This window comes from Zootoca vivipara, chromosome 1, assembly GCF_965207765.1.
Source record: "Zootoca vivipara chromosome 1, rZooViv2.hap1.1, whole genome shotgun sequence".
NCBI classification, from domain to species: Eukaryota; Metazoa; Chordata; class Lepidosauria; order Squamata; family Lacertidae; genus Zootoca; species Zootoca vivipara.
Window position 1 is genome coordinate 116,053,105 of NC_142582.1, and position 26,263 is coordinate 116,079,367.

The window sequence follows — 26,263 nt, forward strand, 5'->3', positions numbered from 1 at the left end:
AAAGAACTGCATGAAATAATTGAGCAGGGAGCGATATCCAGCCTGGCCTGTTCCCATATCTTTTAATGGAACCTTGATCTGCAGAAATCACCAGGCAGAGGTTTCTAGAGCATGGAAATAAACAAGGCCGCCTGCTGAAGTCTTCAGATGCAGCTGCTGCAGGGGCCTGTTGAAAATCAGGAAATGCATTAAATGCTCATTGTGATCAAAAACTCAAAGGTTCACCACTCCGCAGAGGTGTGGATTTTGCATACTGTAGTGGGGTATCAAGACATGCATTGAACAGCATCACAGAGTTCAGATGAGCTTTGGCTTGGAGTGCATTATCTTTAGAGTGCATTATTGCTGCATGTTAATTTTATTTTATCGTTAGCTGCCATGAGCATTGGGCCATGCTGCTGGCAGGATCCAAATTCAATAGAAAAGAGAAATAAATTCTAAATCTGACTGGATCAAGCTCCGCAGCTTTTGACCATTATGGCAATGATCGCTTTCGTTCCTTCTCAGACTTGCAAAAATTGTGGTGATGGGAGTCTACTGCAACTTATAGCGGAAGCCCAAGAAGCGGCACACCCACAGGCGCCGCTCCTGCCTTACTGCCAGCAGAGAAGTGGTGCCAGCAGGGGTGCCAGTTTCTGGTGAGATCTTGCAGAGTGCACCAGCTGGCAAGGAAGTCTTGCAGGGTGGGGCAGCGGCACAGCACCAGCAGGGCAAAACGGCACATTCCATTGCCACATGTTTTCTTCAAGGGCAAGAAGTTTGCATGCCTCTGCCTTAGCAGACAAGGGTGGAGATTATTCATTGAACTCAACACCTGGTAGAGGAATTGGGTAGCTGGAGAAGCACTGGCCAGATTGCTTATCCTATGTGGATTATGGGGAGCAGGTGATGCTGTGATATTTATTTATTTATTTATTTATTTATTTATTTATTTATTTATTTTCTATACTGCCCTAAACCATAGCTGCCAAGTCTCCCGTATTCCCCGGGAAACCCCCATTTTTCCAGCTGTTCCCAGCTGAAAAAATGGATTTTTTTTGTTTTTCCCTGGTTTATTCTGGCGCGGCGGCCATTTTGGAACTGGGCGGAGCATGCTCAGAAGCGACTTTTGATGCTGCCTTGCCCAGTTCCAAAATGGCTGCAGTGCGACTTCTGGTGTGGTGGCCATTTTGGAACAGGGCAGAGCAGCATCAAAAGTAGCTTCTGAGCATGCTCCGCCCAGTTCCAAAATGGCTACTTCCGGTCTGCTATTTCCGGTCCTTATTTCTCAGGCCGGAACTTGGCAGCTATGCCCTAAACCCAAAGGTCTCAGGGCAGTTCACATTAAAAATCATTTACATGAAATCAAAACAAATACCAGATCCCCCCCCCCCCGAAAAGAGTCAGCATTTTAAAAAGGGTATAGGATGTCAGGTCAGGCAAAGGCCTGGTTGACCTAAACCACTGAGCCACTTGGGCTTGCTGATCGGAAGGTTAGTGGTTCGAATCCTCACAATGGGGTAAGCTCCCGTTGCTCTGTTCCAGCTCCTGCCAACCTTGCAGTTTGAAAGCACGCCAGTACAAGTGGATAAATAGGTACCACTGTGGCGGGAAGGTAAACAGTGTTTCTGTGTGCTCTGGTTTCTGTCAGAGTGTTCCGTTGCGAAGCAGTTTAGTCATATTGGCCACATGACTTGGAAAACCGTGGACAAATGTCAGCTCCTTTGGCCTGAAACGAGATGAGCACCACAACCCCATAGTCGCCCTTGACTGGACTTAACCTTCCAGGGGTCCTTTCCTTTTTACTTTTTTTAACTATGTGGGTTAGAGGTGCTGCTGAACTTCAGGAGACCAAAAAAGGTTTATTTCCTGGCATGGAGATGTTCACCATTATGAGATCCGAGTACCTTTCTGACTCAGGGGAAATTCTTTAATTTGCAGCCAACTCTCCCGCATGTCCTCAAGTAGCTTCTATTCCCACCATACTTCGTGGCCACAGCAATTCCCTCCCAACTGTGTGCTGAAGGATATGACGAAGGCTTTGCAACCTTTATGCTGCCACATAATGTCTCTCCCTTGGCCCATTTGACTCCTTACATTCCTCTAAAGCACCATTTTGTAGCCAGATTTCAATTGACCCTATTACAGTTGTTGTTGATTACATCCTTCCTTTCCACCCAAATGGCTCTTTTGCTGTTTAGTGGATTTGGACTGCCCCCTTCCACAACCTGGTCCTCTCCAGATGTTTTAAACTTCAACTCCTATCATCCCAGACCATTGGCCCGTGTCTTATCTGACAGCCCCTTCCCACAAATCCTGTTAGAAGTCATAGAATCGTAGAGTTGGAAAGGCCCCCAAGATTCATCTAGTACAAGCCCCTGCAATGCAGGAATCCTGCCCACAGGCCGCCCTTGGTGGGCTCTAACCACCAAGCTTCTGGTTAATGGTCAGACGCATTTACCCATAGCATCACCTGGCACTTTCGATGGGTTTATCTTTTAAACCAGAGATGGGAAAACTATGAGATTCCAGGTTTTGTGGTATTCTTACCCATCACAGTCAACATGACCAATGGTCAGAGTTCCACCCACTCTCTGGAACACAGTTCCATATGTGGTTCATGAGGCAGGAACTGTAAACCACCCTGAATTCTGTGAACTGCCCTGGGATGCAGGTGGTGCTGTGGTCTAAGCCACTCAGCCTCTTGGGCTTGCCAATCAGAAGGTTGGCGGTTCGAATCCCCACAGTGGGGTGAGTTCCCGTTGCTCTGTCCCTGCTCCTGCCAACCTAGCAGTTCGAAAGCATGCCAGTGCAAGCAATTAAATAGGTACTGTGGCGGTGGGAAGGTAAAAAGTGTTTCTGTGCATCTGGCTTCCGTCACAGTGTTCCATTGTGCCAGAAGCAGTTTAGTCATGCTGGCCACATGACCCAGAAAAGCTGTCTGCGGACAAACGCCAGCTCCCTTGGCATAAGCCTAACCCCACAGTCAAATTTGACTGGACTTAACCATCCAGGGGTCCTTTACCTTTACCTTTACCTTTACCTATAGGGCAGTCACAAAATTAAAAGACGCCTGCTTCTTGGGAGAAAAGCAATAACAAACCTAGACAGCATCTTAAAAAGCAGAGACATCACCTTGCCGACAAAGGTCCGTATAGTGAAAGCTATGGTTTTCCCAGTAGTGATGTATGGAAGTGAGAGTTGGACCATAAAGAAGGCTGATCGTCGAAGAATTGATGCTTTTGAATTATGGTGCTGGAGGAGACTCTTGAGAGTCCCATGGACTGCAAGAAGATCAAACCTATCCATTCTTAAGGAAATCAGCCCTGAGTGCTCCCTGGAAGGACAGATTGTGAAGCTGAGGCTCCAATACTTTGGCCACCTCATGAGAAGAGAAGAATCCTTGGAAAAGACCCTGATGTTGGGAAAGATTGAGGGCACTAGGAGAAGGGGACGACAGAGGACAAGATGGTTGGACAGTGTTCTCGAAGCTACGAACATGAGTTTGACCAAACTGCGGGAGGCAGTGCAAGACAGGAGTGCCTGGCGTGCTATGGTCCATGGGGTCACGAAGAGTCGGACATGACTAAACGACTAAACAACAACAACAAAAAATACCTGTCTATTTAAACAGGCATTTCATCGCACGGTTATGTTTTATTTTTTTATTGATATTTGACCGAAAGATAACTTCTTTTTGTTTTTTACTCAGGCATTTCTTTGTATTTTTGGTTTTAAATGTTGTATATACCTTTTTTCTTTTTAAATTATCTTACTGGATTTTAAATAAACTCATTATGGACTTTGCATATTAAGCGGCATATAAGTAACGATCTTAATGATGATGGGAGGTTGAGGAAGGCTGATCTAGGCTGTTCATGTCCAAGTGGAGAGCATCTCTGGATCTTGTGCCACTGCTTTGCACATTGCTCCAGCACAAGGTGGGACACTATCTAGAAGCACCTTGATTTACCCATGAGTGCACAACAGTTTTTTCCAACCCTGGTAGGAACCTCCCCATGCCCTGAATAGCCGCATGAAAAATGCAAAGTATTTACCATCATAGAATCATAGAATTGTAGAGTTGGAAGGGACCGTGTGGACCATCTAATCCATGGGAGACAAACTAAGGCCCGGGGGCCAGATCTGGCCCAGTAGCCTTCTAAATCCAGCCCGCAGACGGACCAGGAATCAGCATGTTTTTACATGAGTAGAATGTGTGCTTTTATTTAAATGCATCTCTGGTTATTTGCAGGGCATAGGAATTCATTCATTCCCCCCCCCTCCAAAATATGGTCCAGCCCCCCACAAGGTCTATGGGACAGTGGACCAGCCCCCTTCAGAAAAGTTTGCTGACCCCTGATCTAATCCAATCCAATCTTTTGCCTAATGTGGGGCTTGAACCCACGACCCTGAGATTATGAGTCTCATGTTCTACCAACTGAGCTAGACTTTACAGTTTTACCTCGATTTATGAACACAATTGGTTCTGGAAGTCTGTTCATAAACTGAAGCGTTCATAAACTGAAGCGAACTTCCCCATTGAAAGTAATGGAAAGTGGATTAATCTTTTCCAGACGGTCCGTGGAGTACTTAAACTGAAGCGTTCATAAACTGAAGCAAACTTTCCCATTGAAAGTAATGGAAAGTGGATTTATCCGTTACAGACGGGTCCGTGGAGTACTCAACCTGAAGCGTACTTAACCCGAAGCATGGGTGTAATTGGTTCCGGAAGTCTGTTCATAAACTGAAGCGTTCATAAACTGAAGCGAACTTTCCCATTGAAAGTAATGGGAAGTAAATTAATCCGTTCCAGATGGGTCCACGGCGTTCATAAACCGAAAATTCATAAACCGAGGTGTTCATAAACCGAGGTTCCACTGTACAGTGGTACCTCGAGTTACAAACGCCTCAGGTTACAAACTTTGCCCCAGGATGAGAACGGAAATCGTGTGCTGGCGGCGCCAATTAGTGAAAGCACGCCTCTTGTTAAGAACAGTTTCAGGTTAAGAACGGACCTCCGGAACGAATTAAGTTCGTAACTAGAGGTACCACTGTACTATGAATTAACCTTACTGGAAACCATAGAAATCATAGAATTGCAGAGTCAGAAGGGATCCTGAGCATCATCGAATCCAACCCCCTGCAATGCAGGGATATGCAGTTGTCCCATACAGGGATCGAACCTGTAACCTTGGCATTATTAGCACCACAGTCTAACCAACTGAGCTAGAGCAGGAGAAGAGTTGAATCTCTCACAGCTGTTACGCCACAGAATGAACCCAGCAAACTTACAAACTTGCACTCCCTGTAGAAATCGTTAGTCTACCTTAGTCGACAACAAGCACCAGAGGAATAAAGTTGTGTGTTGAGGTCCCCTGACCACCCCCTCAAATAACTCACACCACAGACAGAATTTTGATTTGGGTTTTTGGCATGAATTTGGCCACAACTTTATTAAAATACAAAGTATGTGAGTGGTTGCGTAGGCATTGGTTCCACCAACTGTCCCCTATGGACAGAACTGACATCTAAGTCAGTCAGAGGAAAACCCTCTGGGGAGAGACAGGGGGTCGGCTGTGTCTGACCCTCCCCTCTCCCCTCAGGCTCCCAGGGGCTCTTGCGAGGCCCTGGCCCCCGACCGGGGGATACGGACAAAAGCATGTCGAGCCCCTGGATTCCTTACCAATTGGAGGGGTAGCCACAGTCAACAATACCCCTCCATTACCAATAAACTAACCAATGCCTAACCACCAACCTTACAAGTTGTGACAATTTGCTATGCAGCAGGCAAAAACCAGACAGCACCAGCCAATCAGCCAGATGGAAAAAATTCCTACTGGGCCCCTGCATCAATGCGGACGACCCCATGACAGGCACAGCAAGGTCAACACAGAAGCCTAAAAATAGGGAGGGAGGGAGATCCGAAGTACGCAGACAAAGAAGGGGATCTGAACACGTGCTTGCCTATTTATACCCCAGGGCTGTCAATCAAATAATGGCAACATGGCAACAACCTGTGGTCCAATCACCATAGCGGTAATCCAAACAATCCCACCCCAGCAGCAAAGGGGGTAGTTTGTTGGCCCCCACCGCAACACATGCTCTCCAGGAAGGAGAATCCGCACTGCCAAATGACCAGAAAAGGGGTCTGGCATGCTCTTGTGCTTATAATTTCAGTATCATGTATGGGAGAAATCAGTGTGGAAACACAGCATTGTTGCTGTTAAAGGCAGTGCCACAGTGGCTGGTTTAAAAGTTGGCAACCCTGCAGACAGAGAGTAGTTCATGAGTGAGACCAACAGCACCTGCTATGCTACATTTGGGCACCCTCTGGAAATGCATCCCCCCCCCAAAAAAAAAACAAAATCTGAGAGGAAATGCTTCAACTTTTTTGAGACAGGCTCTGAATGTTGCCAGCACCTTGGCTTGCACTTGAAAAAGTTGTGGGAATGATGGTGATTTGAGATTAAAAGCAATAATTTATTAAGATGCTCAAGAGAGATGCACGAGCAAAGCTTATCCCGTGGAGAACTGAACAGATTCAACTCTCACAGCTTCCGCAGCGCCAGAAGTAATTAATTATCACATCGCAGAAACTTGCTTGACACCATGTTGGACCAGGCTCAACATTATGCTGGCAAGCATTATCTGGTGATTTGCAAAACAAGTCAGGCCTCTTCTTTTGTAACCATTTCCCAAAGGCCACATCTGCCAGTGGTGTAAATCAAGAGCAGCTTTCCCTTTATTTGAACGGAGCATGAAAAAAAGACCGGGAAATGAGGATCTGTCCCACCTCTGTTCAGTCTAGCTTGACTATCAGCCCCCAGTTCTGTATGCTTTCATACACAATCACAGATCTCCCAGGCAAATTGTTCAGAAATTTCAGCATGTTTTCTACCCCCAGGCTATTAATTGTGATGACACATTAAGAGATAAGGGAGCATTAATTTTGGGAGGATACTTTCATCCCTCTGCAGATGAGAGATATACAGCAGAAACCTGCTTTGATTGGCAAACTGAAGTAACCCCCGGAAGGAAGGGGTAAAGAGGTGTGTGAGCTCCTACGCTGTTGGAGTGCCGAGTCTTCCTTATCTCCTGAAGAAGAGAGGCACCGGCAGTGATCAAATCGCCAAGTAGGGAAGAGAAGATTCTGGGGAATGCGTAGGCTTGAGCTGTATGAATGAGACAAAAGAACGGACTATTCCTTTGTTATTTATCATTTCTTTTAAACGTGCTACCGCTCCCCTCTTCTGAAGCGCAGTGGTTGTTCGAAGTTTGAGTTGGGAAACTTTCCTAAAAGCAAGCTGGTGGTTGACTCCCTCAACAGTGACAAGGAAACAAAATAAATGTGCCCTCAGGCCCTGATGCCAAGTTGACCAGCCACGTTGAAAAAAAAGAGCAGGAAACGGGCCCATGATATGTGACAGGGGAAGAGGAGGAGAAGAAGAAGAGTTTGGATTTGATATCCCGCTTTATCACTACCCGAAGGAGTCTTAAAGCGGCTTACAATCTCCTTTCCCCTCCCCCCCCCACAACAGACACCCTGTGAGGTGGGTGGGGCTGAGAGACTTCAAAGAAGTGTGGCTAGACCAAGGTCACCCAGCAGCTGCATGTGGAGGAGCGGAGACACGAACCCGGCTCCCCAGATTACGAGTCTACCGCTCTTAACCACTACACCACACTGGGGACACCAACGCGACATCTGTGGGCATGATGGCACAAAGGAAGACCTTCATTGGCACACCTGAGCAGGAGCTCCAAACTCTGAGGTGTTTTTTTGTTTTGTTTTTTAAGTCTCTAGTCATTCTAGAAAGAAAGTTATGAAGCAAATTCACCCTTCTCAGGGATTTCAGCAAAATGAGCTCATCCTGGTTGTTCCCACCTGTTGAAGGCTGAAGGTTTTGGCTTCATATATGGGTGGTTTGGCAGTTAGCATTTGCTCAAGTGGTGGTTTAGGCATTGGGTAGGCATAGTGTTGGACGGAGGAGAGGTTGTAGTCTCCACCTGATCCCTCCAAAAGTGAGATATCCCATTAAAGGGATCCAGGCGAGATGCTTCTGTCTAGATATCCAGGTGGGGGTGGAGGGGCCACAACACTCCACAGGTGCAATCCAGTGGGGGGAGTTACTCCTTGATGTAGGTCAGGAACTTCCCCACTTCTGGTTGACCCCAATGTAAGACCTTCTGGCAGGCTGGCCAGAAGTCGTGGGTTCTACATCTGTAGTCAATAAAGATGTGGCCTGATTTTACACAAAATAATAGCTGTCGTGCCTTTGGTATGGGGAGGACTAAAGGGCAAGGGGGACGCCTTGCCACACAAGTTAGTTGTTTGGGAATCAGGCAATAAGAATCCCTGGGATCCTAAAGAGCTGTTTCCCCCTTCTCTTTAGGGTACATTTCCTGCTTCTCTCTTATTTTCTAATAGCCTTTGGAATATTTGCTCTTCCTTTTTTCATAGCGACCAGGATGTATCTTTCCTGTGGCGGGCTCGTTTGAGATCAGGTACTCCCTACACATTACTTGCTGCAAATACTGCTATGCAGTAAGTATGGTTGGGGGCTAAGGAATCCTGTCCCCAAATGGCAAGTGCACAGTGTGAAAATTTAGCAAAAGGGCTTGGGCATGTCTCAGCTGTGCAGGACCTAAAGCCAGGCACTCATTAAGAATCCACCATATATCTCACTTACAGTATAATGATAGACATGCCACACCTCTGTGGGGAACAAGCCCCTCTCGAAATGACCACGCTGTAAGATCTGGGCTCCCTCCATGCAGACTGAAGGTGTAAATGGGTGAATAAATCATATTTCTTAAAACTATGACAGTCTTCAACTCTCCAAAAGAGCACAAACCCTGGGTGAGCACTTGGAACCCCCTGGAATCTTGCTACTGCTCGTCAGAGAGTGGGGATGGCTCCCAACTTCTGTAAGAATATTACCAGCCTGGGTAGGGGCTGAGATCACAGCAGAGTTGGCGATCTTAGAATTATAGAGTTGGAAGAGACCACAAGGGCCATCCAGTCCAACCCCCTGCCAAGCAGGAAACACCATCAAAGCATTCTTGACATATGGCTGTCAAGCCTCTGCTTAAAGACCTCCAAAGAAGGAGACTCCACCACACTTCTTGGCAGCAAATTCCACTGTCGAACAGCTCTTACTGTCAGGAAGTTCTTCCTAATGTTTAGGTGGAATCTTCTTTCATCTTAGGGATGAAACCATGGCAAAATCAGGTGGGTCAAGATCCTGTCTTGCTTTCCTTGATGGATATGGAGCCTTCTGAGTTGTGGGTGTAGCTTGGGATAATGTGATTGCTTTTCAGAGACCAAATATCAGTCGTGTGTGTGTGTGTGTGTGTGTGTGTGTTTTCAGTGTCCTAGAGAGCTTGCAGCTTCAAAAAGCGGGACTGGTCAGCACCATATCCCACCAGCAGCAGCTGTCCTTGTTGCAAATGTTTCATTTTATATTAAGGAGAAGGGAAAACAAAAACAAAGAAAAAAACCCTGTTCCATCTCTGGTTTTATTCTGCATTATTTATAAGAAAGTCATTGTAGTTTTCTTTCTGTGCAGGGAAAATATAGAAAAAAGGTGGGGGACTCTTGTTTACCTCCTGGGATTGTTTTCTCTCTCTGATTATATTAGCAGAAATGAGATTTGGCCAAGCCTGTTCTGTTATGCCCTCACCTGTGCTGCTGCAGAGTGTCAGATCTTGAAATCAGAACTTCTGAGAGCCTGGGAAAGGCTAATAAATGAACCCTTTTGGCTCCAGGTTACAGAGCCCAGAGAGGGTCTGGGTGTGCAGCCTAACAGGGGGTCTGGGTGGTTTTCGTCATATCAAAATCTCCATTCAGCCATGAACAGCATTTGAAACTCCCATTGTTCTAGGCACATTTTGCCACAGGAAATTTCATTCGCCTGAGCATTTTCTGAGCTCTGGGCTCAGAATCTTATGCCTAAGATTTCAGTTAAGGAAAGGAGGACCTTTTTCTGCCTCCCCACTTCCAGCTACTCTCCCAGACATTGAAGTCCAGTGCCAAGGGCCTTCTGGCGGTTTCCTCACTGCGAGAAGTGAGGTTACAGGGAACCAGGCAGAAGGCCTTCTCAGTAGTGGCACCTGCCCTGTGGAACACCCTCCCAGCAGATGTCAAGGCAATAAGCAACTGTTTTACTTTTAAAAGACAACTGAAGGCAGCCCTGTTTAGGGAAGTTTTTAATATTTGATGCTGTATTGTTTTTACGATTCGGTTGGAAGCCACCCAGAGTGGCTGGGGAAACCCAGTCAGATGCCCGGGGTATAAATAAATTTATTATTATTATTATTATTATTATTATTATTAAAAAGTGAAGTTACCTAATTTGCACTTTTCAAGACAATATGCAAACCAAAACACTGCCATCTTTCAGAATTCACCTTTCTCCAAAATTTTGCAATGCAGGTCCCTAGCCTATAAATAACGTACAAAAATGAATGTGCTGGTGTAAAGTACTGTATGCACAAAATGCATTTATCAATGAAACAACAGATGAAAATGCATTACATTGGGGGATGTTGCTTTGCAAAAAAACATGCCTATCATGTGTTGTGTATTGAGTCAAAGGATTTTATCTCTGTATTTTTATTGTCTGTATTTGCATTAGGATAAAGTAACTGCCTTTTGGTTCCAGAGGGTACAGCTACTATTGGGTCATTTAAGCTGCTGTATTTGGATCCTCTGTCTTATTGGTTCCCTCCAAAAGGCAGCACTGTGATTGCCTGATATTGTTCCCTCCAAAATGTATCCCTTTCTAGCTAGTTCCCTGTCCCTATAAATGTAGCCTTCCTGCCCTCACAGTCAGTCTTGTTCACTTTAATAAAGAGCTGTTACTAGAGAACTGTCTCCAGCATGTTATGTCAAGAGAGCTGAAATCACAAACCCCACGTCACAACAACTGGCGACGAGGATGGGATCCGGAATGCTGAGGAGCGGTTAAACACAGCCCTGCCTCAGAGTCCGGATTGCAGCTTAGAACAAGACTCACTGGCCAGCTGAGAAGACGACCCTGCCCGCTAGGACAATGGAGAGTCCAAGGGTATTGGAGCCCTTCCAGCCATCAGAGCCCCACACATGGGAAGACTACGTCGAACGCTTCGAGTTCTTTGCAGTGGCTCAAGGGATCACCGATGCCAGCAAAAGAAGGGCCACATTCCTGAGCTACTGTGGGCCCGAGACCTTCAAGCTAGCCAAGGCATTACTTGCTCCAGCGAAGCTGAGTGAGACATCTCTCCAAGATATTCTTGCCTGCCTAACAAGCCACTTGGCGCCTACTGAGACCAAGATGGCCTGGCGGATGGAGTTCCATAAGAGGCAGCAGCATGCTGGGGAGTCTGTATCCGCATTTCTGGCTGAACTCCGGAAGCTCGCTCAGCACTGCGGCTTCCAAAATCTGGAAGAGACTCTCCTGGATCGGTTTGTTGGTGGTCTGAGCAGCAAGAAAGCCAGAAGACGCATCGTGGCTAAAGAAGAGGTTACCCTTGCTTCAGCCTTGAAGGAGGCCACTGCCACGGAGAATTATGAAAGAGAGGAGCTTGATGCCAGTCGCAAGGCCACTAAGCCACAGATAGAAGTTGCGCATGCCATGGACGGGCTAGAGGCTACTCCGAGCCAGAGCCCAGTCCGTGGGGTCGAGTTGGTGCGTCAGGCCTGCACTGTGCACAAAGATCACCAAGGCAGTTGCCCAGGTTGTGGCGGAAACCATGGGCGGAAGAGTTGTCGTTTCAGGGATGCTATGTGCCGGACGTGCGGAAAGACGGGTCACATCGCCAGGGTCTGTAGATCGGCGGCGTCGGGAGCGACAGGAGCACCTAGACTGGAGCATCGCAGACCGCCCACAGCAACTCGTTTTCTAAAGGACTGCCACTACGTAACGGAGATCAACGGGAGGGCCGTGCAGTTTCCAGCGCAAGGCAAGGCACACGTCAAGGTGAAAATTGAGGGTCAGCAGTGCAACATGGAGGTGGACTCCGGATCTGCATTCACCATCGTGTCGGACCAGACCGCGAAGACATTCTTCCCCAGGGGTAAGTTGCCCCCTCTGGAGCCCTTCCCGGCAACCTTGCAGTCGTACTCAGCAGGCCGCATCCATGTTATGGGAATGTGTGCTGTGAGAGTACAGTTCCGGGACAAACAGGCTGTACTCAAACTGGTGATTGCGAAGGGCAGTCGCCCCAGTCTCCTGGGCACTGACTGGTTCCCCGCCCTGGGACTGAGTATCTCAGGGCTTAATTCAATCCAAACCTGCCCTGAGATGAGCGAGGCATTATGCAAGGAATTTGCTGGTCTCTTTAATGGAAAACTGGGTTGTTATAAAGGGCCCCCAGTTGACTTCGAGTTGGACCCCGGGGTGGCCCCAATCCGACTCAAACCAAGGCGAGTGCCATTTGCACTGCAACCCAAGATCGAGGCAGAGCTGGATAAATTGGTCAAGCAGGGAGTTCTCTCACCCGTGGACTCTGCTAAGTGGGAGACTCCAATCGTCACGCCCCTTAAAGCAAATGGGGAAGTCAGGATATGTGCAGATTACAAATGTACTATCAATAAGGCACTCAGGGGAAACTCATACCCCATTCCAGTTGTATCACATCTGTTGGCTAAACTGGCTGGGGGCAAGGTGTTCGCTAAAATTGACCTGGCACAAGCTTACCAACAGCTGCCAGTAACCCCACAATCAGCGGAAGCACAGACTATTGTCACACATAAAGGGGCGTTCAGAGTTAACAGATTACAGTTCGGAGTTTGTGTGGCCCCAGGGATTTTTCAAGGGCTCATGGAACGCCTGTTAAGAGGTCTGCCAGGGGTCTTGCCATTTTTTGATGACGTTTTGATTGCTGGAAAAGACCCACAGGAACTGGTTGCGCGTGTCCGTGCAGTGTTGCTCAAGTTCAAGGAGGTGGGATTGCAACTGAAAAAGGAAAAATGCAGTTTTGGGGTGCCAACGGTGGATTTCTTGGGGTTTAAGATTGATGCATCAGGCATCCACCCCACAGATGCTAAGATTAAGGCCATCATCGAGGCACCACGACCACAGAACAAGACGGAGTTGCAGTCATTCCTGGGACTTATTAACTTTTATCATTCGTTCTTACCCCAGAAAGCTTCGGTAGCTGAACCATTACATAGACTATTGCAGAAAAAGAATGTGTGGCGATGGGGGCGGGAGCAGCAGAAGGCTTTTGACTCCTTGCGAGAAATGCTGAGTAGCAGGAGCGTCCTTGCTCATTATGATGAGTCGAAGCCGCTGGTCCTGGCATGTGATGCCTCTCAATACGGCCTGGGGGCTGTGCTGAGTCATAGGGAACCGGATGGGTCGGAAAAGCCCATCTCTTTCTATTCCCGTACGTTGTCACCCACGGAGCGCAACTATGCTCAAATTGATAAAGAGGCACTAGCAATTGTGTCGGGAATCAAAAGGTTCTATGATTATTTGTACGGTCGCCAATTCTCCATTGAAACGGACCACAAACCACTGTTAGGGTTGTTCAACCCAAACAAACAAACGCCACAAATTCTCTCCCCCAGAATGTTGCGTTGGTCAATATTCCTGAATGGGTTCCAGTACACCTTGACCCATGTGCCGGGGAAACAGTTGTGCCACGCTGATGCGCTGAGTCGATTGCCCCTTCCTGGCGGGAGCAATGAGGATCCTGCTCCGGCGGAGCACATTATGATGCTAGAAACACTTCCGGGGGCTCCTGTAACAGCTACTGATATAGCTGAGAAAACGAGGAAAGATGCTGTTCTCTCCCGTGTGCTCACTTGGGTGGGGAGGGGGTGGCCAGGTGGTCCGCATGAAGAAAAATTCAGGCCTTATGCGACAAGGCAGCACGAATTGTCCATGCATAAGGGTTGTCTCCTATGGGGAGATAGGGTGATCATCCCAGCACCACTGAGAAACAGGGTTCTTGAGACGCTTCACATGGGACACCCGGGAATGGTCAGGATGAAGTCGCTAGCCCGATGTTATGTGTGGTGGCCTGGAATGGACCAGAACATAGAACAATGGGTACGAACATGCAAGGCATGCCAAGAGGTGCGGCCAGAAGTGGCCAGAGCACCAGTCCACTGGTGGGAGCAGTCCAGGACTCCCTGGAGCCGGCTGCACATAGATTTTGCTGGGCCATTCCAAGGGAAGGTCTTTTTGGTTATCGTTGATGCATATTCCAAATGGTTAGAAGTGGCGATGGTCCCTAGCATGGCATCAGCTGCCGTAATCAAGGTGTTGAGGCAGCTGTTTGCAACCCACGGGTTACCTGAGACCATTGTATCAGATAATGGGGCAGCTTTTGTATCCCAAGAATTCAGGGCATTCTTGGCTGATAACTTCATAAGAGGGGTCACATCTGCGCCCTTTCACCCATCCTCCAATGGGCAGGCTGAGCGCATGGTAAGAACAGCCAAAGAATCCATTGCACGCTTAATGGAGGGTAACTGGTCGGCTCGCATTGCGCGAATGTTATTTTTGCAGCATGCGACGCCGTGTACTGCGACGGGCAAGTCGCAAGCCGAGCTGCTCTTAGGTAGAAGACTGGTAACGGTGCTGGATTATGTCCACCCAGATAAAATGCCAAACCGTAATTCAAGAGCAACCCCCCAGGCTGAGACTGACACAACAAGGTATCTCGCCCCTGAAGATCTGGTCTGGGTGAGGAACTATTCACGAGGTCCGCGGTGGGTGGCCGGTGTGATCACCCGGGCTAGTGGACCTGTGTCCTATTATGTGACCTTGGAAAATGGGCAAGTTTGGAAGAGACATATAGATCAGCTGAGGCGCCGGGCGCTCAGCAGGGAGGAGTCAGATAATTCATCCCTGGCTAATGACGCACAGCTGCGAGACCAGAGTGAAGATGGCCCAGAGGTGCAGTCACCAGGGGCTTCAGCAAATGAACCAGGGTCTGCTAGTCCTCAGGATGACGAGGTACAGGTAGGGGACCCTGAGATGTCTGGGACTCCATCTGTTCCTGACGAAACCCCTATAGCAGCCCCTCCACCACAGGTAACACCCAATCCAGAACCTGCAACACCTGTTGTCAGGAGATCAAGTAGAAGTTGTAGGACCCCACAGTACCTGAGGGATTACGTCTGCTGTGCTCACTAGGGGGGGAGGGGTGTTGTGTATTGAGTCAAAGGATTTTATCTCTGTATTTTTATTGTCTGTATTTGCATTAGGATAAAGTAACTGCCTTTTGGTTCCAGAGGGTACAGCTACTATTGGGTCATTTAAGCTGCTGTATTTGGATCCTCTGTCTTATTGGTTCCCTCCAAAAGGCAGCACTGTGATTGCCTGATATTGTTCCCTCCAAAATGTATCCCTTTCTAGCTAGTTCCCTGTCCCTATAAATGTAGCCTTCCTGCCCTCACAGTCAGTCTTGTTCACTTTAATAAAGAGCTGTTACTAGAGAACTGTCTCCAGCATGTTATGTCAAGAGAGCTGAAATCACAAACCCCACGTCACAACATCATGCAAAACTGCATACAGAAGTGTGGTAAATATTGCCCTCAGGTACTGAAGCGTTTTCACGAGGCCTTTTTAGTTTTAATTTTAAAAATTGCAAGCTGATGTGCAAATGTGGAGAACTGAAGACTGGAAAAATTAGGAACTGACACTGACAGAATTTGCCTGTTCACTAATTCATGAATAGAGCAATTGTATTCTGACTCTCTGCTTTGCTCTCTCCTTCTCTCTTTCTTTCTTTCTTTTTTTACATTGTAGGTTAGCCTGAGGAGAAGGATTAAGAAACTGGCTACCAAGATGGTAATCACTAGTGGAAATGAAGAAGAAAAAGGCAACCAGGAAAAGGAGAGCAAAGAGGAGTCCATCTTGGCAATGCTGGGCATTATCGGGACAATCCTGAACCTCGTCGTGATCATTTTTGTGTACATCTACACGACATTGTGAGGCGCAGACACAAAACAGGGGAGACAGCTGACAAGAGGTGATGGCAAACGTGGCCGGCTATTGACACACGGCTTAATGAGAATTGACTCTGTAGTATATTAAGACGTCATAAAAGCTCTGCCTGAGGGCGTTGGAGGTTGAAGCACAATTAATTGAACAAGACTTTTTTTCACACAGTTACAAGCAAAACTCGCATCGCTCCCTCCCTCCCTCTCTCTCTCTCGTAGAGAAATGAGTGCAAATCTGTAAGTATCAGCTTTGGATGGGGGGGTCAAGGAAAACCCCTCCACTATGGATAAAACTTTTCAATACAGCCAAAGACTGGACACTATTATAAACAGTGACAAATATATAGCATATCTGTGCCAAGTTAAGTTCCATGCCCATAAGTCTGCATCTTCTCTTCTCTTCTTTATTTGGTTTACATCGAAGCTAGCAAGCTTTTCTTTCTCTCGCTCTTTGTTTTTTTTCCAATTTTTAACTAAAAATGAACATATGGTGCAATCACAAGGCAGGGGGGAGGGGAACCAGCTACTCCGCTGAGCTGCCTGAGCTACCAAAGGGTAAAACCTTGAGCAAAGTAAGGTTACCTGACGTTCCTTTTCTCTCTCGGTTGCTTGACATCTGTGTCTGTTCAAACCGATGTTTATAAATATATATTTTTAATAAATGTGCTATATTTTTAGCATGAGCCAAACTTTGGGTGACGCCAATGTTGTTGTTTTCCAGCCTGGGTTTGTTCCACAAAAGAGCGCCCCTCTTTTTCCTCCATCCTCCCCCCCCCGCCCCCTGGTTCTAAATCATCATATGCTAAGGGCTTGGGCTTTAGTTTTGTTTCTTTGCCGCAGAGACAGACACCTTGTTTCCTGCTCCACTGCAGAGCCCAGACACATCATGCTTACATGCCTGACTTGAAACAGGAATATCAGTTGGAAAACATTGCATTTCATATGGAGGCATGGCACGGCGACCTTTGCCAAGTCGCTTCATGGGCACAACTCTATATATAGACAAACAACAACAGGAGCAGAAAGAGTTGCTCCACCTCCTGTTCCACCTCCACTCTTCCTCTCAGAGAATGTCAAGCCTTTCAAATATATACTTAGTTCCCATTTTTGACGGGGACTTCAAGGATATACTGAAGTCCCATTAAGTTCAACGGGGCTTGCTGTGAGATAAATGAGTGTAGGATTGCAGCCCACATATTTGAATGGGATATAGATTGCGAGGGGAATATGAAAATTTGTGGCTTCTTCATGGTACTCCTGGACATAGGAGACAACTCCTAGGGACCGTGGGTGCTTTGGTCCCCACAATAAAATCTTTGAGGGAGACAGGCACCCATAAAGTTGATGGGCATTTCCATTCAAATGGTGTGTGTGCACTGTGTCATGTGACTGATTATGTGAGGCAGGGCTTACCTGGGCCCCCACAATATTTTATTTAAGCGGGCACCCCTGCTCTCGGATATGAGTTAAAAATTGGATAGCATCAGTTTGAGAGGTCCTCCCACTTCTCTTACTAATACTTCTCAAGTATTGCTTTTTGTATTTCACCAGCTTTGGACTAATGCTGGGGTGTCATCAGGATGCCTATGGACCTTCACACTTTTATGCGGGGGGAGGGAGCTCTGTGGGAAAGGATAAATGGCAGCGACAGGAAGTGTGCAGAGAAGTCCTCTTATGGGGTGGCTGATTTTAGAGAGGGGCAAAATGGATGGAGCAATGGAATGAGGGAAAAGAGGGTTTTGACTTATGTTATGGATGCCATGCATAATATCTGTATTATGACAAAACAAGGGTACATAAAGGTTTCCAAAATCATGTCGTAAGAAGGATCCTGTACACTGCCTGACTGAGACATAAGGACCTCTTAGAAAGGAAAACACCAAGGTGGTTATCCCCTACTGAGGTGGTATCAATGAAAAGGATAAACATGGATAAAAGGTGGGCTACTTATAAAGATCTCATAGAGTTTAAAGAAGAAAGAATGAATTGGGTGGGGGGGGGGTAGAGAAGAGCTACAAGATTATACTACAGATTGCTTCCAGTACACTACTTGAAGGATTTTTTAAATTTTGTTTCGACTACAGCAGACCAACACGGCTACCTACCTGTAACTAGCATTAAACAAATGTGGGAAGTTTCCATCCAGATCCAATACATTCAACATTCAAGTCTGATGCAGCTATAAATATATTGGATGGGATTCACCCACTGAACCGTGCCAGCAGATGGGCTTCCGCTTGCGCAATGGGCTCCCCCCACTCTCCTTCCCCTTGAAATGGGCTTTTAAAGGGTTGGGAGAACCCCCAGAAAAAGCACATGGAGAGAGGGGAGGGGGGATCATTCTATCTGGTAAGCTGATATAGTTGTGCTGATGGAACGATCAGAGGAGCACAGTGTTGAATGCCACCCATTCCCTTTTCAAGCAAAGACCCGTAGTAGCAAAAAAGGAGCCATTTCACCCCTTCTATAAAGCAGGATGTGAAGAACTCTTCTGCACACAAGGACAAACTGAACTTATTGGAAAATGCAACCCTAATTGGAGATCATTAGCTCTTTTGAAAGCTGGCCCAATGACAGGTAGACTCTCCTGGTTATAGTTTAGGACCGAGAAACTAGTGAAAGGGTTATAATTTGGTTTGTGTTTACATCTTGCCTCCTCTGTGCCCGGGGAAAGGCAGTTAACCTCTCTTTGCTTTGGATAATAATGTAGATCTTTCTCGGCGGGGTGCTAAGAGGCTTAATGTTGAGAAAGCACTTTGAAAAGCAAGCATGGGGGAGCTATCAAAGCGGTGTCTTATGACTGTGTATATCTTTGCTTCAGGTTTTGCTAATTCAACCTGCACGGTAAGAATGCAGAACACAAAGCTGGGGGAGGAGAACCAAGTCAGCCAGCCCTGATTCCTTGTAAGCTCAAAATTAGATAAGAAAAAGGATATGGGCTTTTCTTTGCTTTCCCCCCAGCAAACATAACGGCCTGGCTATGCAAATTTATCACTAGATGGCTGCAACATCAAGAGATGATCATAGGATGTTAGAGTTGGCAGGGATCTTGCAGGTCATGTAGTCTAGCTGTTCAGTACAGGCATCTTGCAACTGCAGCATCTTTGGCAAGTGGCTGTGTAGATCCTGCTTAAACAGCAGCAGCAACAGAGAAACTATCACCTACCAAGGCAGTGGAAAGGTTCTTGCCATTAGGACATTTCCCCAAAATCTGTTTCCTTCCCATTTCCACCCACTGGTCCCAGTCCTGCCCCTCCAGAGCAACAGAAAATAAGTCTGCTCTACCGTCAGCATGACCGCCTTTCAGATATTTGAAAGCAGTCTCTTGGCCTTCTCTTCTCCAAGCTAATCGTAGCCATTCCTTGTAGGACTAGGGCCAAATCTGTATTATACATTTAAAGCAGCATCGCGCCACTTTCACATTCACAGCTTCCCCCAAAGGATCGTGGGAGCTGTAGTTTGTTCAGTGTGTTTGGAGTTGTTTGGAGACCCCTATCCTCCTCACTGACCTACAATTCCCACACTTTTGGCACTCGAAACTTAAGAATGTCTGTGTGATCCCTTACTGCTGCATTGCCAGGTTATATTTCCTCTTTTGCTACACATCCAGTGACTTCCCATGAGCTCGGCTTGGTGACCAGAGCAAAAGAAGACCACAAGACAATGCCTTGAGGAAAAGCAGGCTTCCTTTTCCAACCCTCTGGAAAAGAGGCCATGAGGCCTGATATAGCCTGGGAGTGGCTAGGGCACATGGAGAGTCCACTCTCTTTCTCTCCTTTTAAACCATTTTTGTTGGTTTTTAAACAACTGCAAAAGCTATTAAACACTCGTCCAGCAGTACAGCTAATTATGTTTGTTCTAGCCATCTATTATAGACATAAGCTTACACATTCAACGTTCAAACATATTACTTGACATAACCTGTCCATTGAGAATATTGAGTGATGGGTATAACAAGGGCTGGATCTACACAGATATGAAGAACACTATAAAATGTATTTATAGCTCCCTGTGCAATTTACCATTGACTTCTGCTTGCTGCTCTACAGCACCATCTGTTGTCACATTTTTACAGCACATTTTTAATGTTATAATTGACCTGTGTAGCTGAGTCCTGAGTCCTGATTTTAGTCATTAACATAGTTAAAGAAAGGGGTCCACATTTTTTGGAAGGTGCCTCTTTTCATTATGCCCTTAATTACCCACCTGTGCCTGGTGAGATGCTCAGACATTGCTGTATCCCAGATATCATTTTCCCATACGTTTATTCCTTTTTGAAGGGCTGTCCAGTTCAAATCCAGTTTCATTAGAAAGGAGAACCTTGAAGTTACCTACCAACGGACTGGACAGCAGAATGAGCCCAGGCACATAGGTCCCCTTTTAACGGTCTCTCCACTGTGGTGAGCTGTATTGCATTTCTGTTTTAAAAGGTAAAGGACCCCTGACAGTTAAGTCCAGCCACAGACGACTCTGGGGTTGCGGCGCTCATCTCACTTTACAGGCCGAGGGAGCCGGCGTTTGTTCGCAGACAGTTTTTCCGGGTCATGTGGCCAGCATGACTAAACCGCTTCTGGCACAACAGAACACCAAAACCAGAGCAGCGCACAGAAATGCCATTTACCTTCCCACTGTAGTGGTACCTATTTATCTACTTGCACTTTTTGGCATGCTTTCGAACTGCTAGGTTGGCAGGAGCAGGGACCAAGCAACGGGAGCTCACCCCGTCATGGAGATTTGTTTTTTTTTATAATAATTTTTATTGGTTTTTATACAAACAAGACAAACAAAACATACAATGTAGACTCTGTCCCTTCATTTTCCCTCCACCCACAAGTCCACTTCTGCCACCAGTAGTACCCATGGGCGTTGAGAATCAAAGGGGTCCATTATAGGCTGGGTTTGACCTCCCCCCTCCCTCCTCCCCCCTCATCCCCTCCCTGCCACTGAGAGGACAGGGATGGAGGAGCTCTGAGGATTGGTTTTCCCCCAGCTGTTTCTTCAACACAACAATCAGATTAACAATAAAACAACAAAAAGAAAAAGAAAAAAAAGAAATTCCCAATTCTTATTTTCTTAACATTGTAATTGTGACTTCCTCGATTCTCTTCCTCCTGGTTTTCCTAACTTCTCTAATTAATTATGGCGGGTTTTCTATTCTAATTCAAAATCTTATTCTTATATTAACTTAATCCTCCTCCTTCTTCATGCTGCCCCCCCCCACGAGTCCCCTCCTGCCACAAGAGGAACCCGCGGGGCACAGCACTTCAAAGGATCCATTTTTGTGTCTGGGTTTCTCTCCACCCCCTCCTCTCCCCTCAGAGCACCCCCTGCCACTAGGTGCCTCCGAGCAAAGAGAGGAAGACAGGCAGCTCTCTACCCAAACACCTATCTAAACACAAAAATATTAATACTAATCTAGAATTTATTTCCTCAACCATTCTTCTAGCTCCCTCCAGAAAACTCAGTTTTTATATACTATCACATCTCTAATCAAAATCTTAACCTTAAACTTTAAAACACTCTCCTTCCCCTCTCCCGATGCCTTTTCCCCCAATTGGATCAGCATTTCCTTTAACAAGCCAAGATTTCAGAAACCGTTATTCAGCAACCAAAAAACCTTTTAACTAAAATTATCACCCCACACCAGTTCTTTCCCACTTCCAACTCCAGGCCCTTGTTCCCCCCTCCCCCTGTCTTTCCCATCCCTCAATGACACCACTCCATGTTTCAGTCCCTCCAGGCTCCTCATTTCCATTGATCTTCATTTCACTTTGCTTCTCATTATCGTCCTCTTCTTCCTTTTCAAGTCCTTGTTTTGCATCATCCAAAACATATTTTTTGTGGTCCGAATCACTTTCAAAATTATCGTCAAATTGTTGCTCCTCACACACAGTCTCAGAATCGAAATTGTCCTCTAAATCCTGATCTTGAACCTCAGTCTCCATTGATGATGAATTAGGATGTTGCCGTTCCTTATACATATCCTCCCATATTTGTAGATAGTTCAGCACAGCCTCCTGGAAGGCTCGAGAATACATTGTTTTCATACTTCTCTTAACCGCAGGCAGACAGGAGATAGGGGACAAAGGGTGCTGGAAAATTCCTTCCTGCTACACGGTCGGCTCCATCTTGGTTGCTCTTCTCCTTTGTCTTTAACTCCATCACAAATCAAGTCCTGATTCCAATTAGATTACTTCTGCCTCATCTTCAAACAAATTTTACCATCCACAGCAGTATAATAGATTTTCTTAATCTTTTAACAGCTTGACAGCTTTTGACAGCTGTCAAAACACTTTCCCCCTTGTTAAAGCTGTACCTCAAGGGGTGCCGGCCTCGGGAGCTGAGAAGGGTTGGAAAAGTCTTTCTTTCTCTCGGGTCCACAATCCGAAAACTTTTTCCCTTTCGGCTTGAGAATATTTAATGCGCCTCCCAATTAGCCATTAGGAAGAGATCGACTTCCGTTTTTTTGGAATCTCTCCCTATTTTCCAAATTAATATTTTTAGAGTCCAAATGGAGATTTCATTTACTTTATAGAAATCTTTTATTTTCTTGGAAGAATCCGCCGCTTGCAGGCTAAGGACTCGGAGCTTCACTTCAAGGAGGTAAGATGATTCCCAAAATGGCTCCCGCGACTCCACTCCGCTGGGTCTCGATTGCTCTACTGAGCTCTCGGGCAGCGGAGGAATCACGTCCGGAGCAACAGCTGGGCGGCTATGCCACCGGGACGCTCTTCCCGGTGTTTTTGCGGGAAGTCCGCTCGCTCTGCGGACTTCCCCCCCCCTCCGCGATGCCAGGGACTTTGGAGCGCGAAGTCCCTGCGTCCAATTCCGCCAGCGCGACGGACCGGAAGCCCCCGTCATGGGGATTTGAACCACTGACCTTCTGATCGGGAAGCCCAAGAGGTTCAGTGGTTTAGACCACAGCGCCACTCGCATCCCAATTTCTGTTTAAATTATAGCAATTATTTCTAAATTTGCATCTGTCCCTAAAAGTCGGCATGTGCAAAAAGTTAAGCAAATATGTGCCTTAAAAACAACAACCAAGAACTCTGTTATAATTCTGAGACAGAAAGGCAGTTTCAGATCTCACCACTGCTAAAAACTCTCCAAGGCTGTCAAACATTTGCAGAGAATTCAGCGGGGCTCCCTGCTGAGTAAAAATGCAAAGGATTGTGCTGCGCACCTGACTTTAAGTGAACCATTGTTCTCCCTTACCTGCCATTTGGAGCTGAAAATAACTGGCCATGGTTTTTTTGGAGGGGAAGGAGAAAATTGTAACATGGATAGGGAGAATAAGCCACTGGAGGGTGGGGATTTGAAGCACTGAAACAGCGGGCAGAGGAATGATTAACACACACACACATTCACCTCCTTGCTGTTTCTTAGCTTCAGATCCCCCTCCCCTGGCACTGCATTTCATTGTAGGAAATGGCGCTAGGAATTAGCTTTGCACATTTGCATAGCCTATACTGTTATTATTTCCTTCCTTAAGTTTGCATTGAGCAGCAGAGTCTCACTCTAGGTCTGCATATGGAACAATATGTTTCTTTCTTCTGCTTGTTTCTCTGCTTGCGTTCACATGTGTTGCAGAGATTAAAAAGCCCCCCCCCCCCCGGTTCCGGGATACAAACCTCTTTCCTGGTGTGTCTGTGTGGCAGGGAGAGTAGAGTTGAAAACAAACACACAACGTAAGCACAAGCCTGAGGGCAAGAAATCAAATCAAGGCCTCTCATGAAACAGTGTGGAACATTGGACAAATCATTGGCAAATGCACTGTAACAAACACTCTTGCACAGGTGGGACAGCCAACTGTACTCTGTGTGCTAAAGTGGATTTTTCTTCCTTTTTCCAGAATTGGTGCCTATATGTAGGCCACAAAATCCATATTTAACTATTCAGCCACTAGCCTTTAATTGTGTTTAAAAGATTTTGCACCCACAGTTGGCATAGGAAGCCCCTTCTCTCCCCCCCCCCCCCGAGATAGTAATGATAATAATAATAGTTGTTGTTGTACGGCTGCTACAAAATCTGATTATATGGTCATGAAAACTACATTCTCAAACTGTTATAACACTGTACACAGCTATTTACAGGGGCAGCAAGGCTGGTTACATCTGCTTTTCAGCCCAACTCCCTGCAAAACACAAGGCTTTTGAATTAGTGCCACCCAAACCTTTAATCAGTGCTATTTTTCTAGGAAAAGAGGTGCTGGAATTCACCGTGAATGCCTCCCTTGTTCTCTCATAATGGCAATGGTGCCCACCTGAAAGGCTCCACCACATCAAACTAGTCACTCCTGCCACCGGTCCAGTTGAATTCTATACCTGGAATGATGGGGAGGAAGAGGGTCTTTGGGAGACCAGAGCCCTCAGGCAAACATACTCTCTTCCTTCTCAATTGCTGAAGAGCCATTTGGATTTGTTTTGTTTTGACCTGTGACCCAAGGCACAAAATCCAATCCTGACATGATGTGCAGCTAAAGATAGGCTGAAATGTCATTGTTGGGAATGGATTCATCCCCCCAAAAAATCTCCCAACCATGTAGTGTTGCTAGGTTGCACATTGTCCAAAATTCTCTGGGCACCCAAAATGAGCAATGAAACTTTTGACAAATCTGCACGTCTTGCTCACTGTAGAAGGAGGTTGAGAGGAAACATTGGAAATGACTGGAAAGGAATTAAGGCTATCCCTCTATTAAAGCCGTCTTCACATCAGCTAATTGCATTAATTTGGCTAGCCCAAGACATTTTGCAGACTGAGGCAAAGGAGAAGATGGCACTAAGCCACTATTGAGATACGCTCGGGAATTTTCCAAGTTGATCAGCTATGGAATGGGTTGAGCAAATTAGCCCAAGTCAGAGCAGTGGTCCAACCAGCTCAGTATTGTTTACACTGACCAGCAACAGAAGACATTCTCAGTCATACCTGGAGGAGCTGGGGATTGAGGAGGAGGAGGAGGAGGAGGAGGAGGAGGAGGAGGAGGAGGAGGAGGAGGAGGAGGAGGAGGAGGAGGAGGAAATGAAAAGAAAGAACCCCTTGTACAGGGATTCCACTGCTTGGGAATCAAAATAAAGAAGCGATCAATAAACATGCTGGCTGCTCTTCGATCACTCAGCTCTGGGCTTACTGCAAGATTTACTGAGATGGGAGTAAAAATAAAACAGAGCCCAGCCACCACTTTTCAAATCAGGTAATTATTTATAGCCTTTGTTACCTGGCCAGGGGTACAGTTTTTTCCCCTTTTCCTCCAAGCCCTGATACTGACAGTGGTTGTTGTTGTTTATTTTTTCAGTATTGCTTTGTGGACATTTAATTCTGCATATACTACTTATGTGTGACTGAAAGCAAAAGTAACAGGATACAGAACACTGTATCTGTTTAAATTCTAGCAGTTATTCCTAAATCTGCACCTGTACATGTAAATTGGCATGTGTATGTTTTCTGCAATTCTTCTAAGTCAGTGTTTCTCAACCTTTTTTGGGCCACGGCACACTTGTTCCGTGAAAAAAATCACGAGGCACACCACCATTTAAAAAGTTAAAAAAATTAACTCTGTGCCACCCTATATTATAATTATGACTGTAAGAAACACTTGCCAAATATTGCTTTCTGGCGGGTCAGCGCTGCCGAGTTCTTAAAAGATCCGGGTTTCTGATCCACCCCTCCCGACCCCGCCGTCCCGTATCTTACCCTGTGCGTGTTCTCGGACTTGTGAGAGGACGATTTGGTCTTCATGCCTCCGTGAATTAGCAACAAACTACCTTTTGAATGATGGAGATTGAATATTTTAAAAGTAGCTACTTGAAGTTCGCTCGATTTTCCAAAAAAGAGACACACGTGCGGCACTATTAGCTGCTGGGGGCTGCCATCTTGGCTAAAGGATTCTGGGATGATCCTGTCACGTGAGGCATGGGGAAAATGGAAATAATGAAAGCTGATTGGTCTGTGGAAACTAGAAGGGGCGAAGAAATAGGATGCCCAGGGAGGTGGAGTTTGCAGCTGCAAAATCGCCCTTCTCGTCGCCGCACACCAGCCAGTGTCTCGCGGCACACTAGTGTGCCGCGGAACAGCGGTTGAGAAACGCTGTTCTAAGTCATGGGCAGTAGATACAGAATGGACTGCTGAAAGTGCTTCTTCACACATTCTTTGGAGGGAACCATGACTGTTTAAAGTGGCTTTCAGTGTTTGTTGCTGAAATGGCCAGATAAGAGTGTGAGGGGAGAGAAGACGGTGGCCTCACCCCAATTTGGCTCTTCTCCCAACTACTGGTATGTACTGGGACTGTAACCCTCAGCAGGGGGGTGGGGGGAAACATGGCATGTCCTTGAGTTAGCACACTGAGCT

The 26,263-nt window shown here is 46.5% G+C and overlaps 1 protein-coding gene across 1 annotated transcript in view; it reads left to right on the forward strand.

Moving 5' to 3' along the window:
* The window catches only part of TUNAR (transmembrane neural differentiation associated intracellular calcium regulator), a 50,918-nt gene extending 34,402 nt beyond the window's left edge, over positions 1 to 16,516 (forward strand). Inside the window, exon 2 of the mRNA XM_060277450.2 lies at positions 15,726 to 16,516. Coding sequence (XP_060133433.1) covers positions 15,726 to 15,911 — 186 coding nt within the window. The 3' untranslated portion in view covers positions 15,912 to 16,516. The remainder of the gene's footprint in view (positions 1 to 15,725) is intronic.
* Positions 16,517 to 26,263: the final 9,747 nt, after the last annotated feature.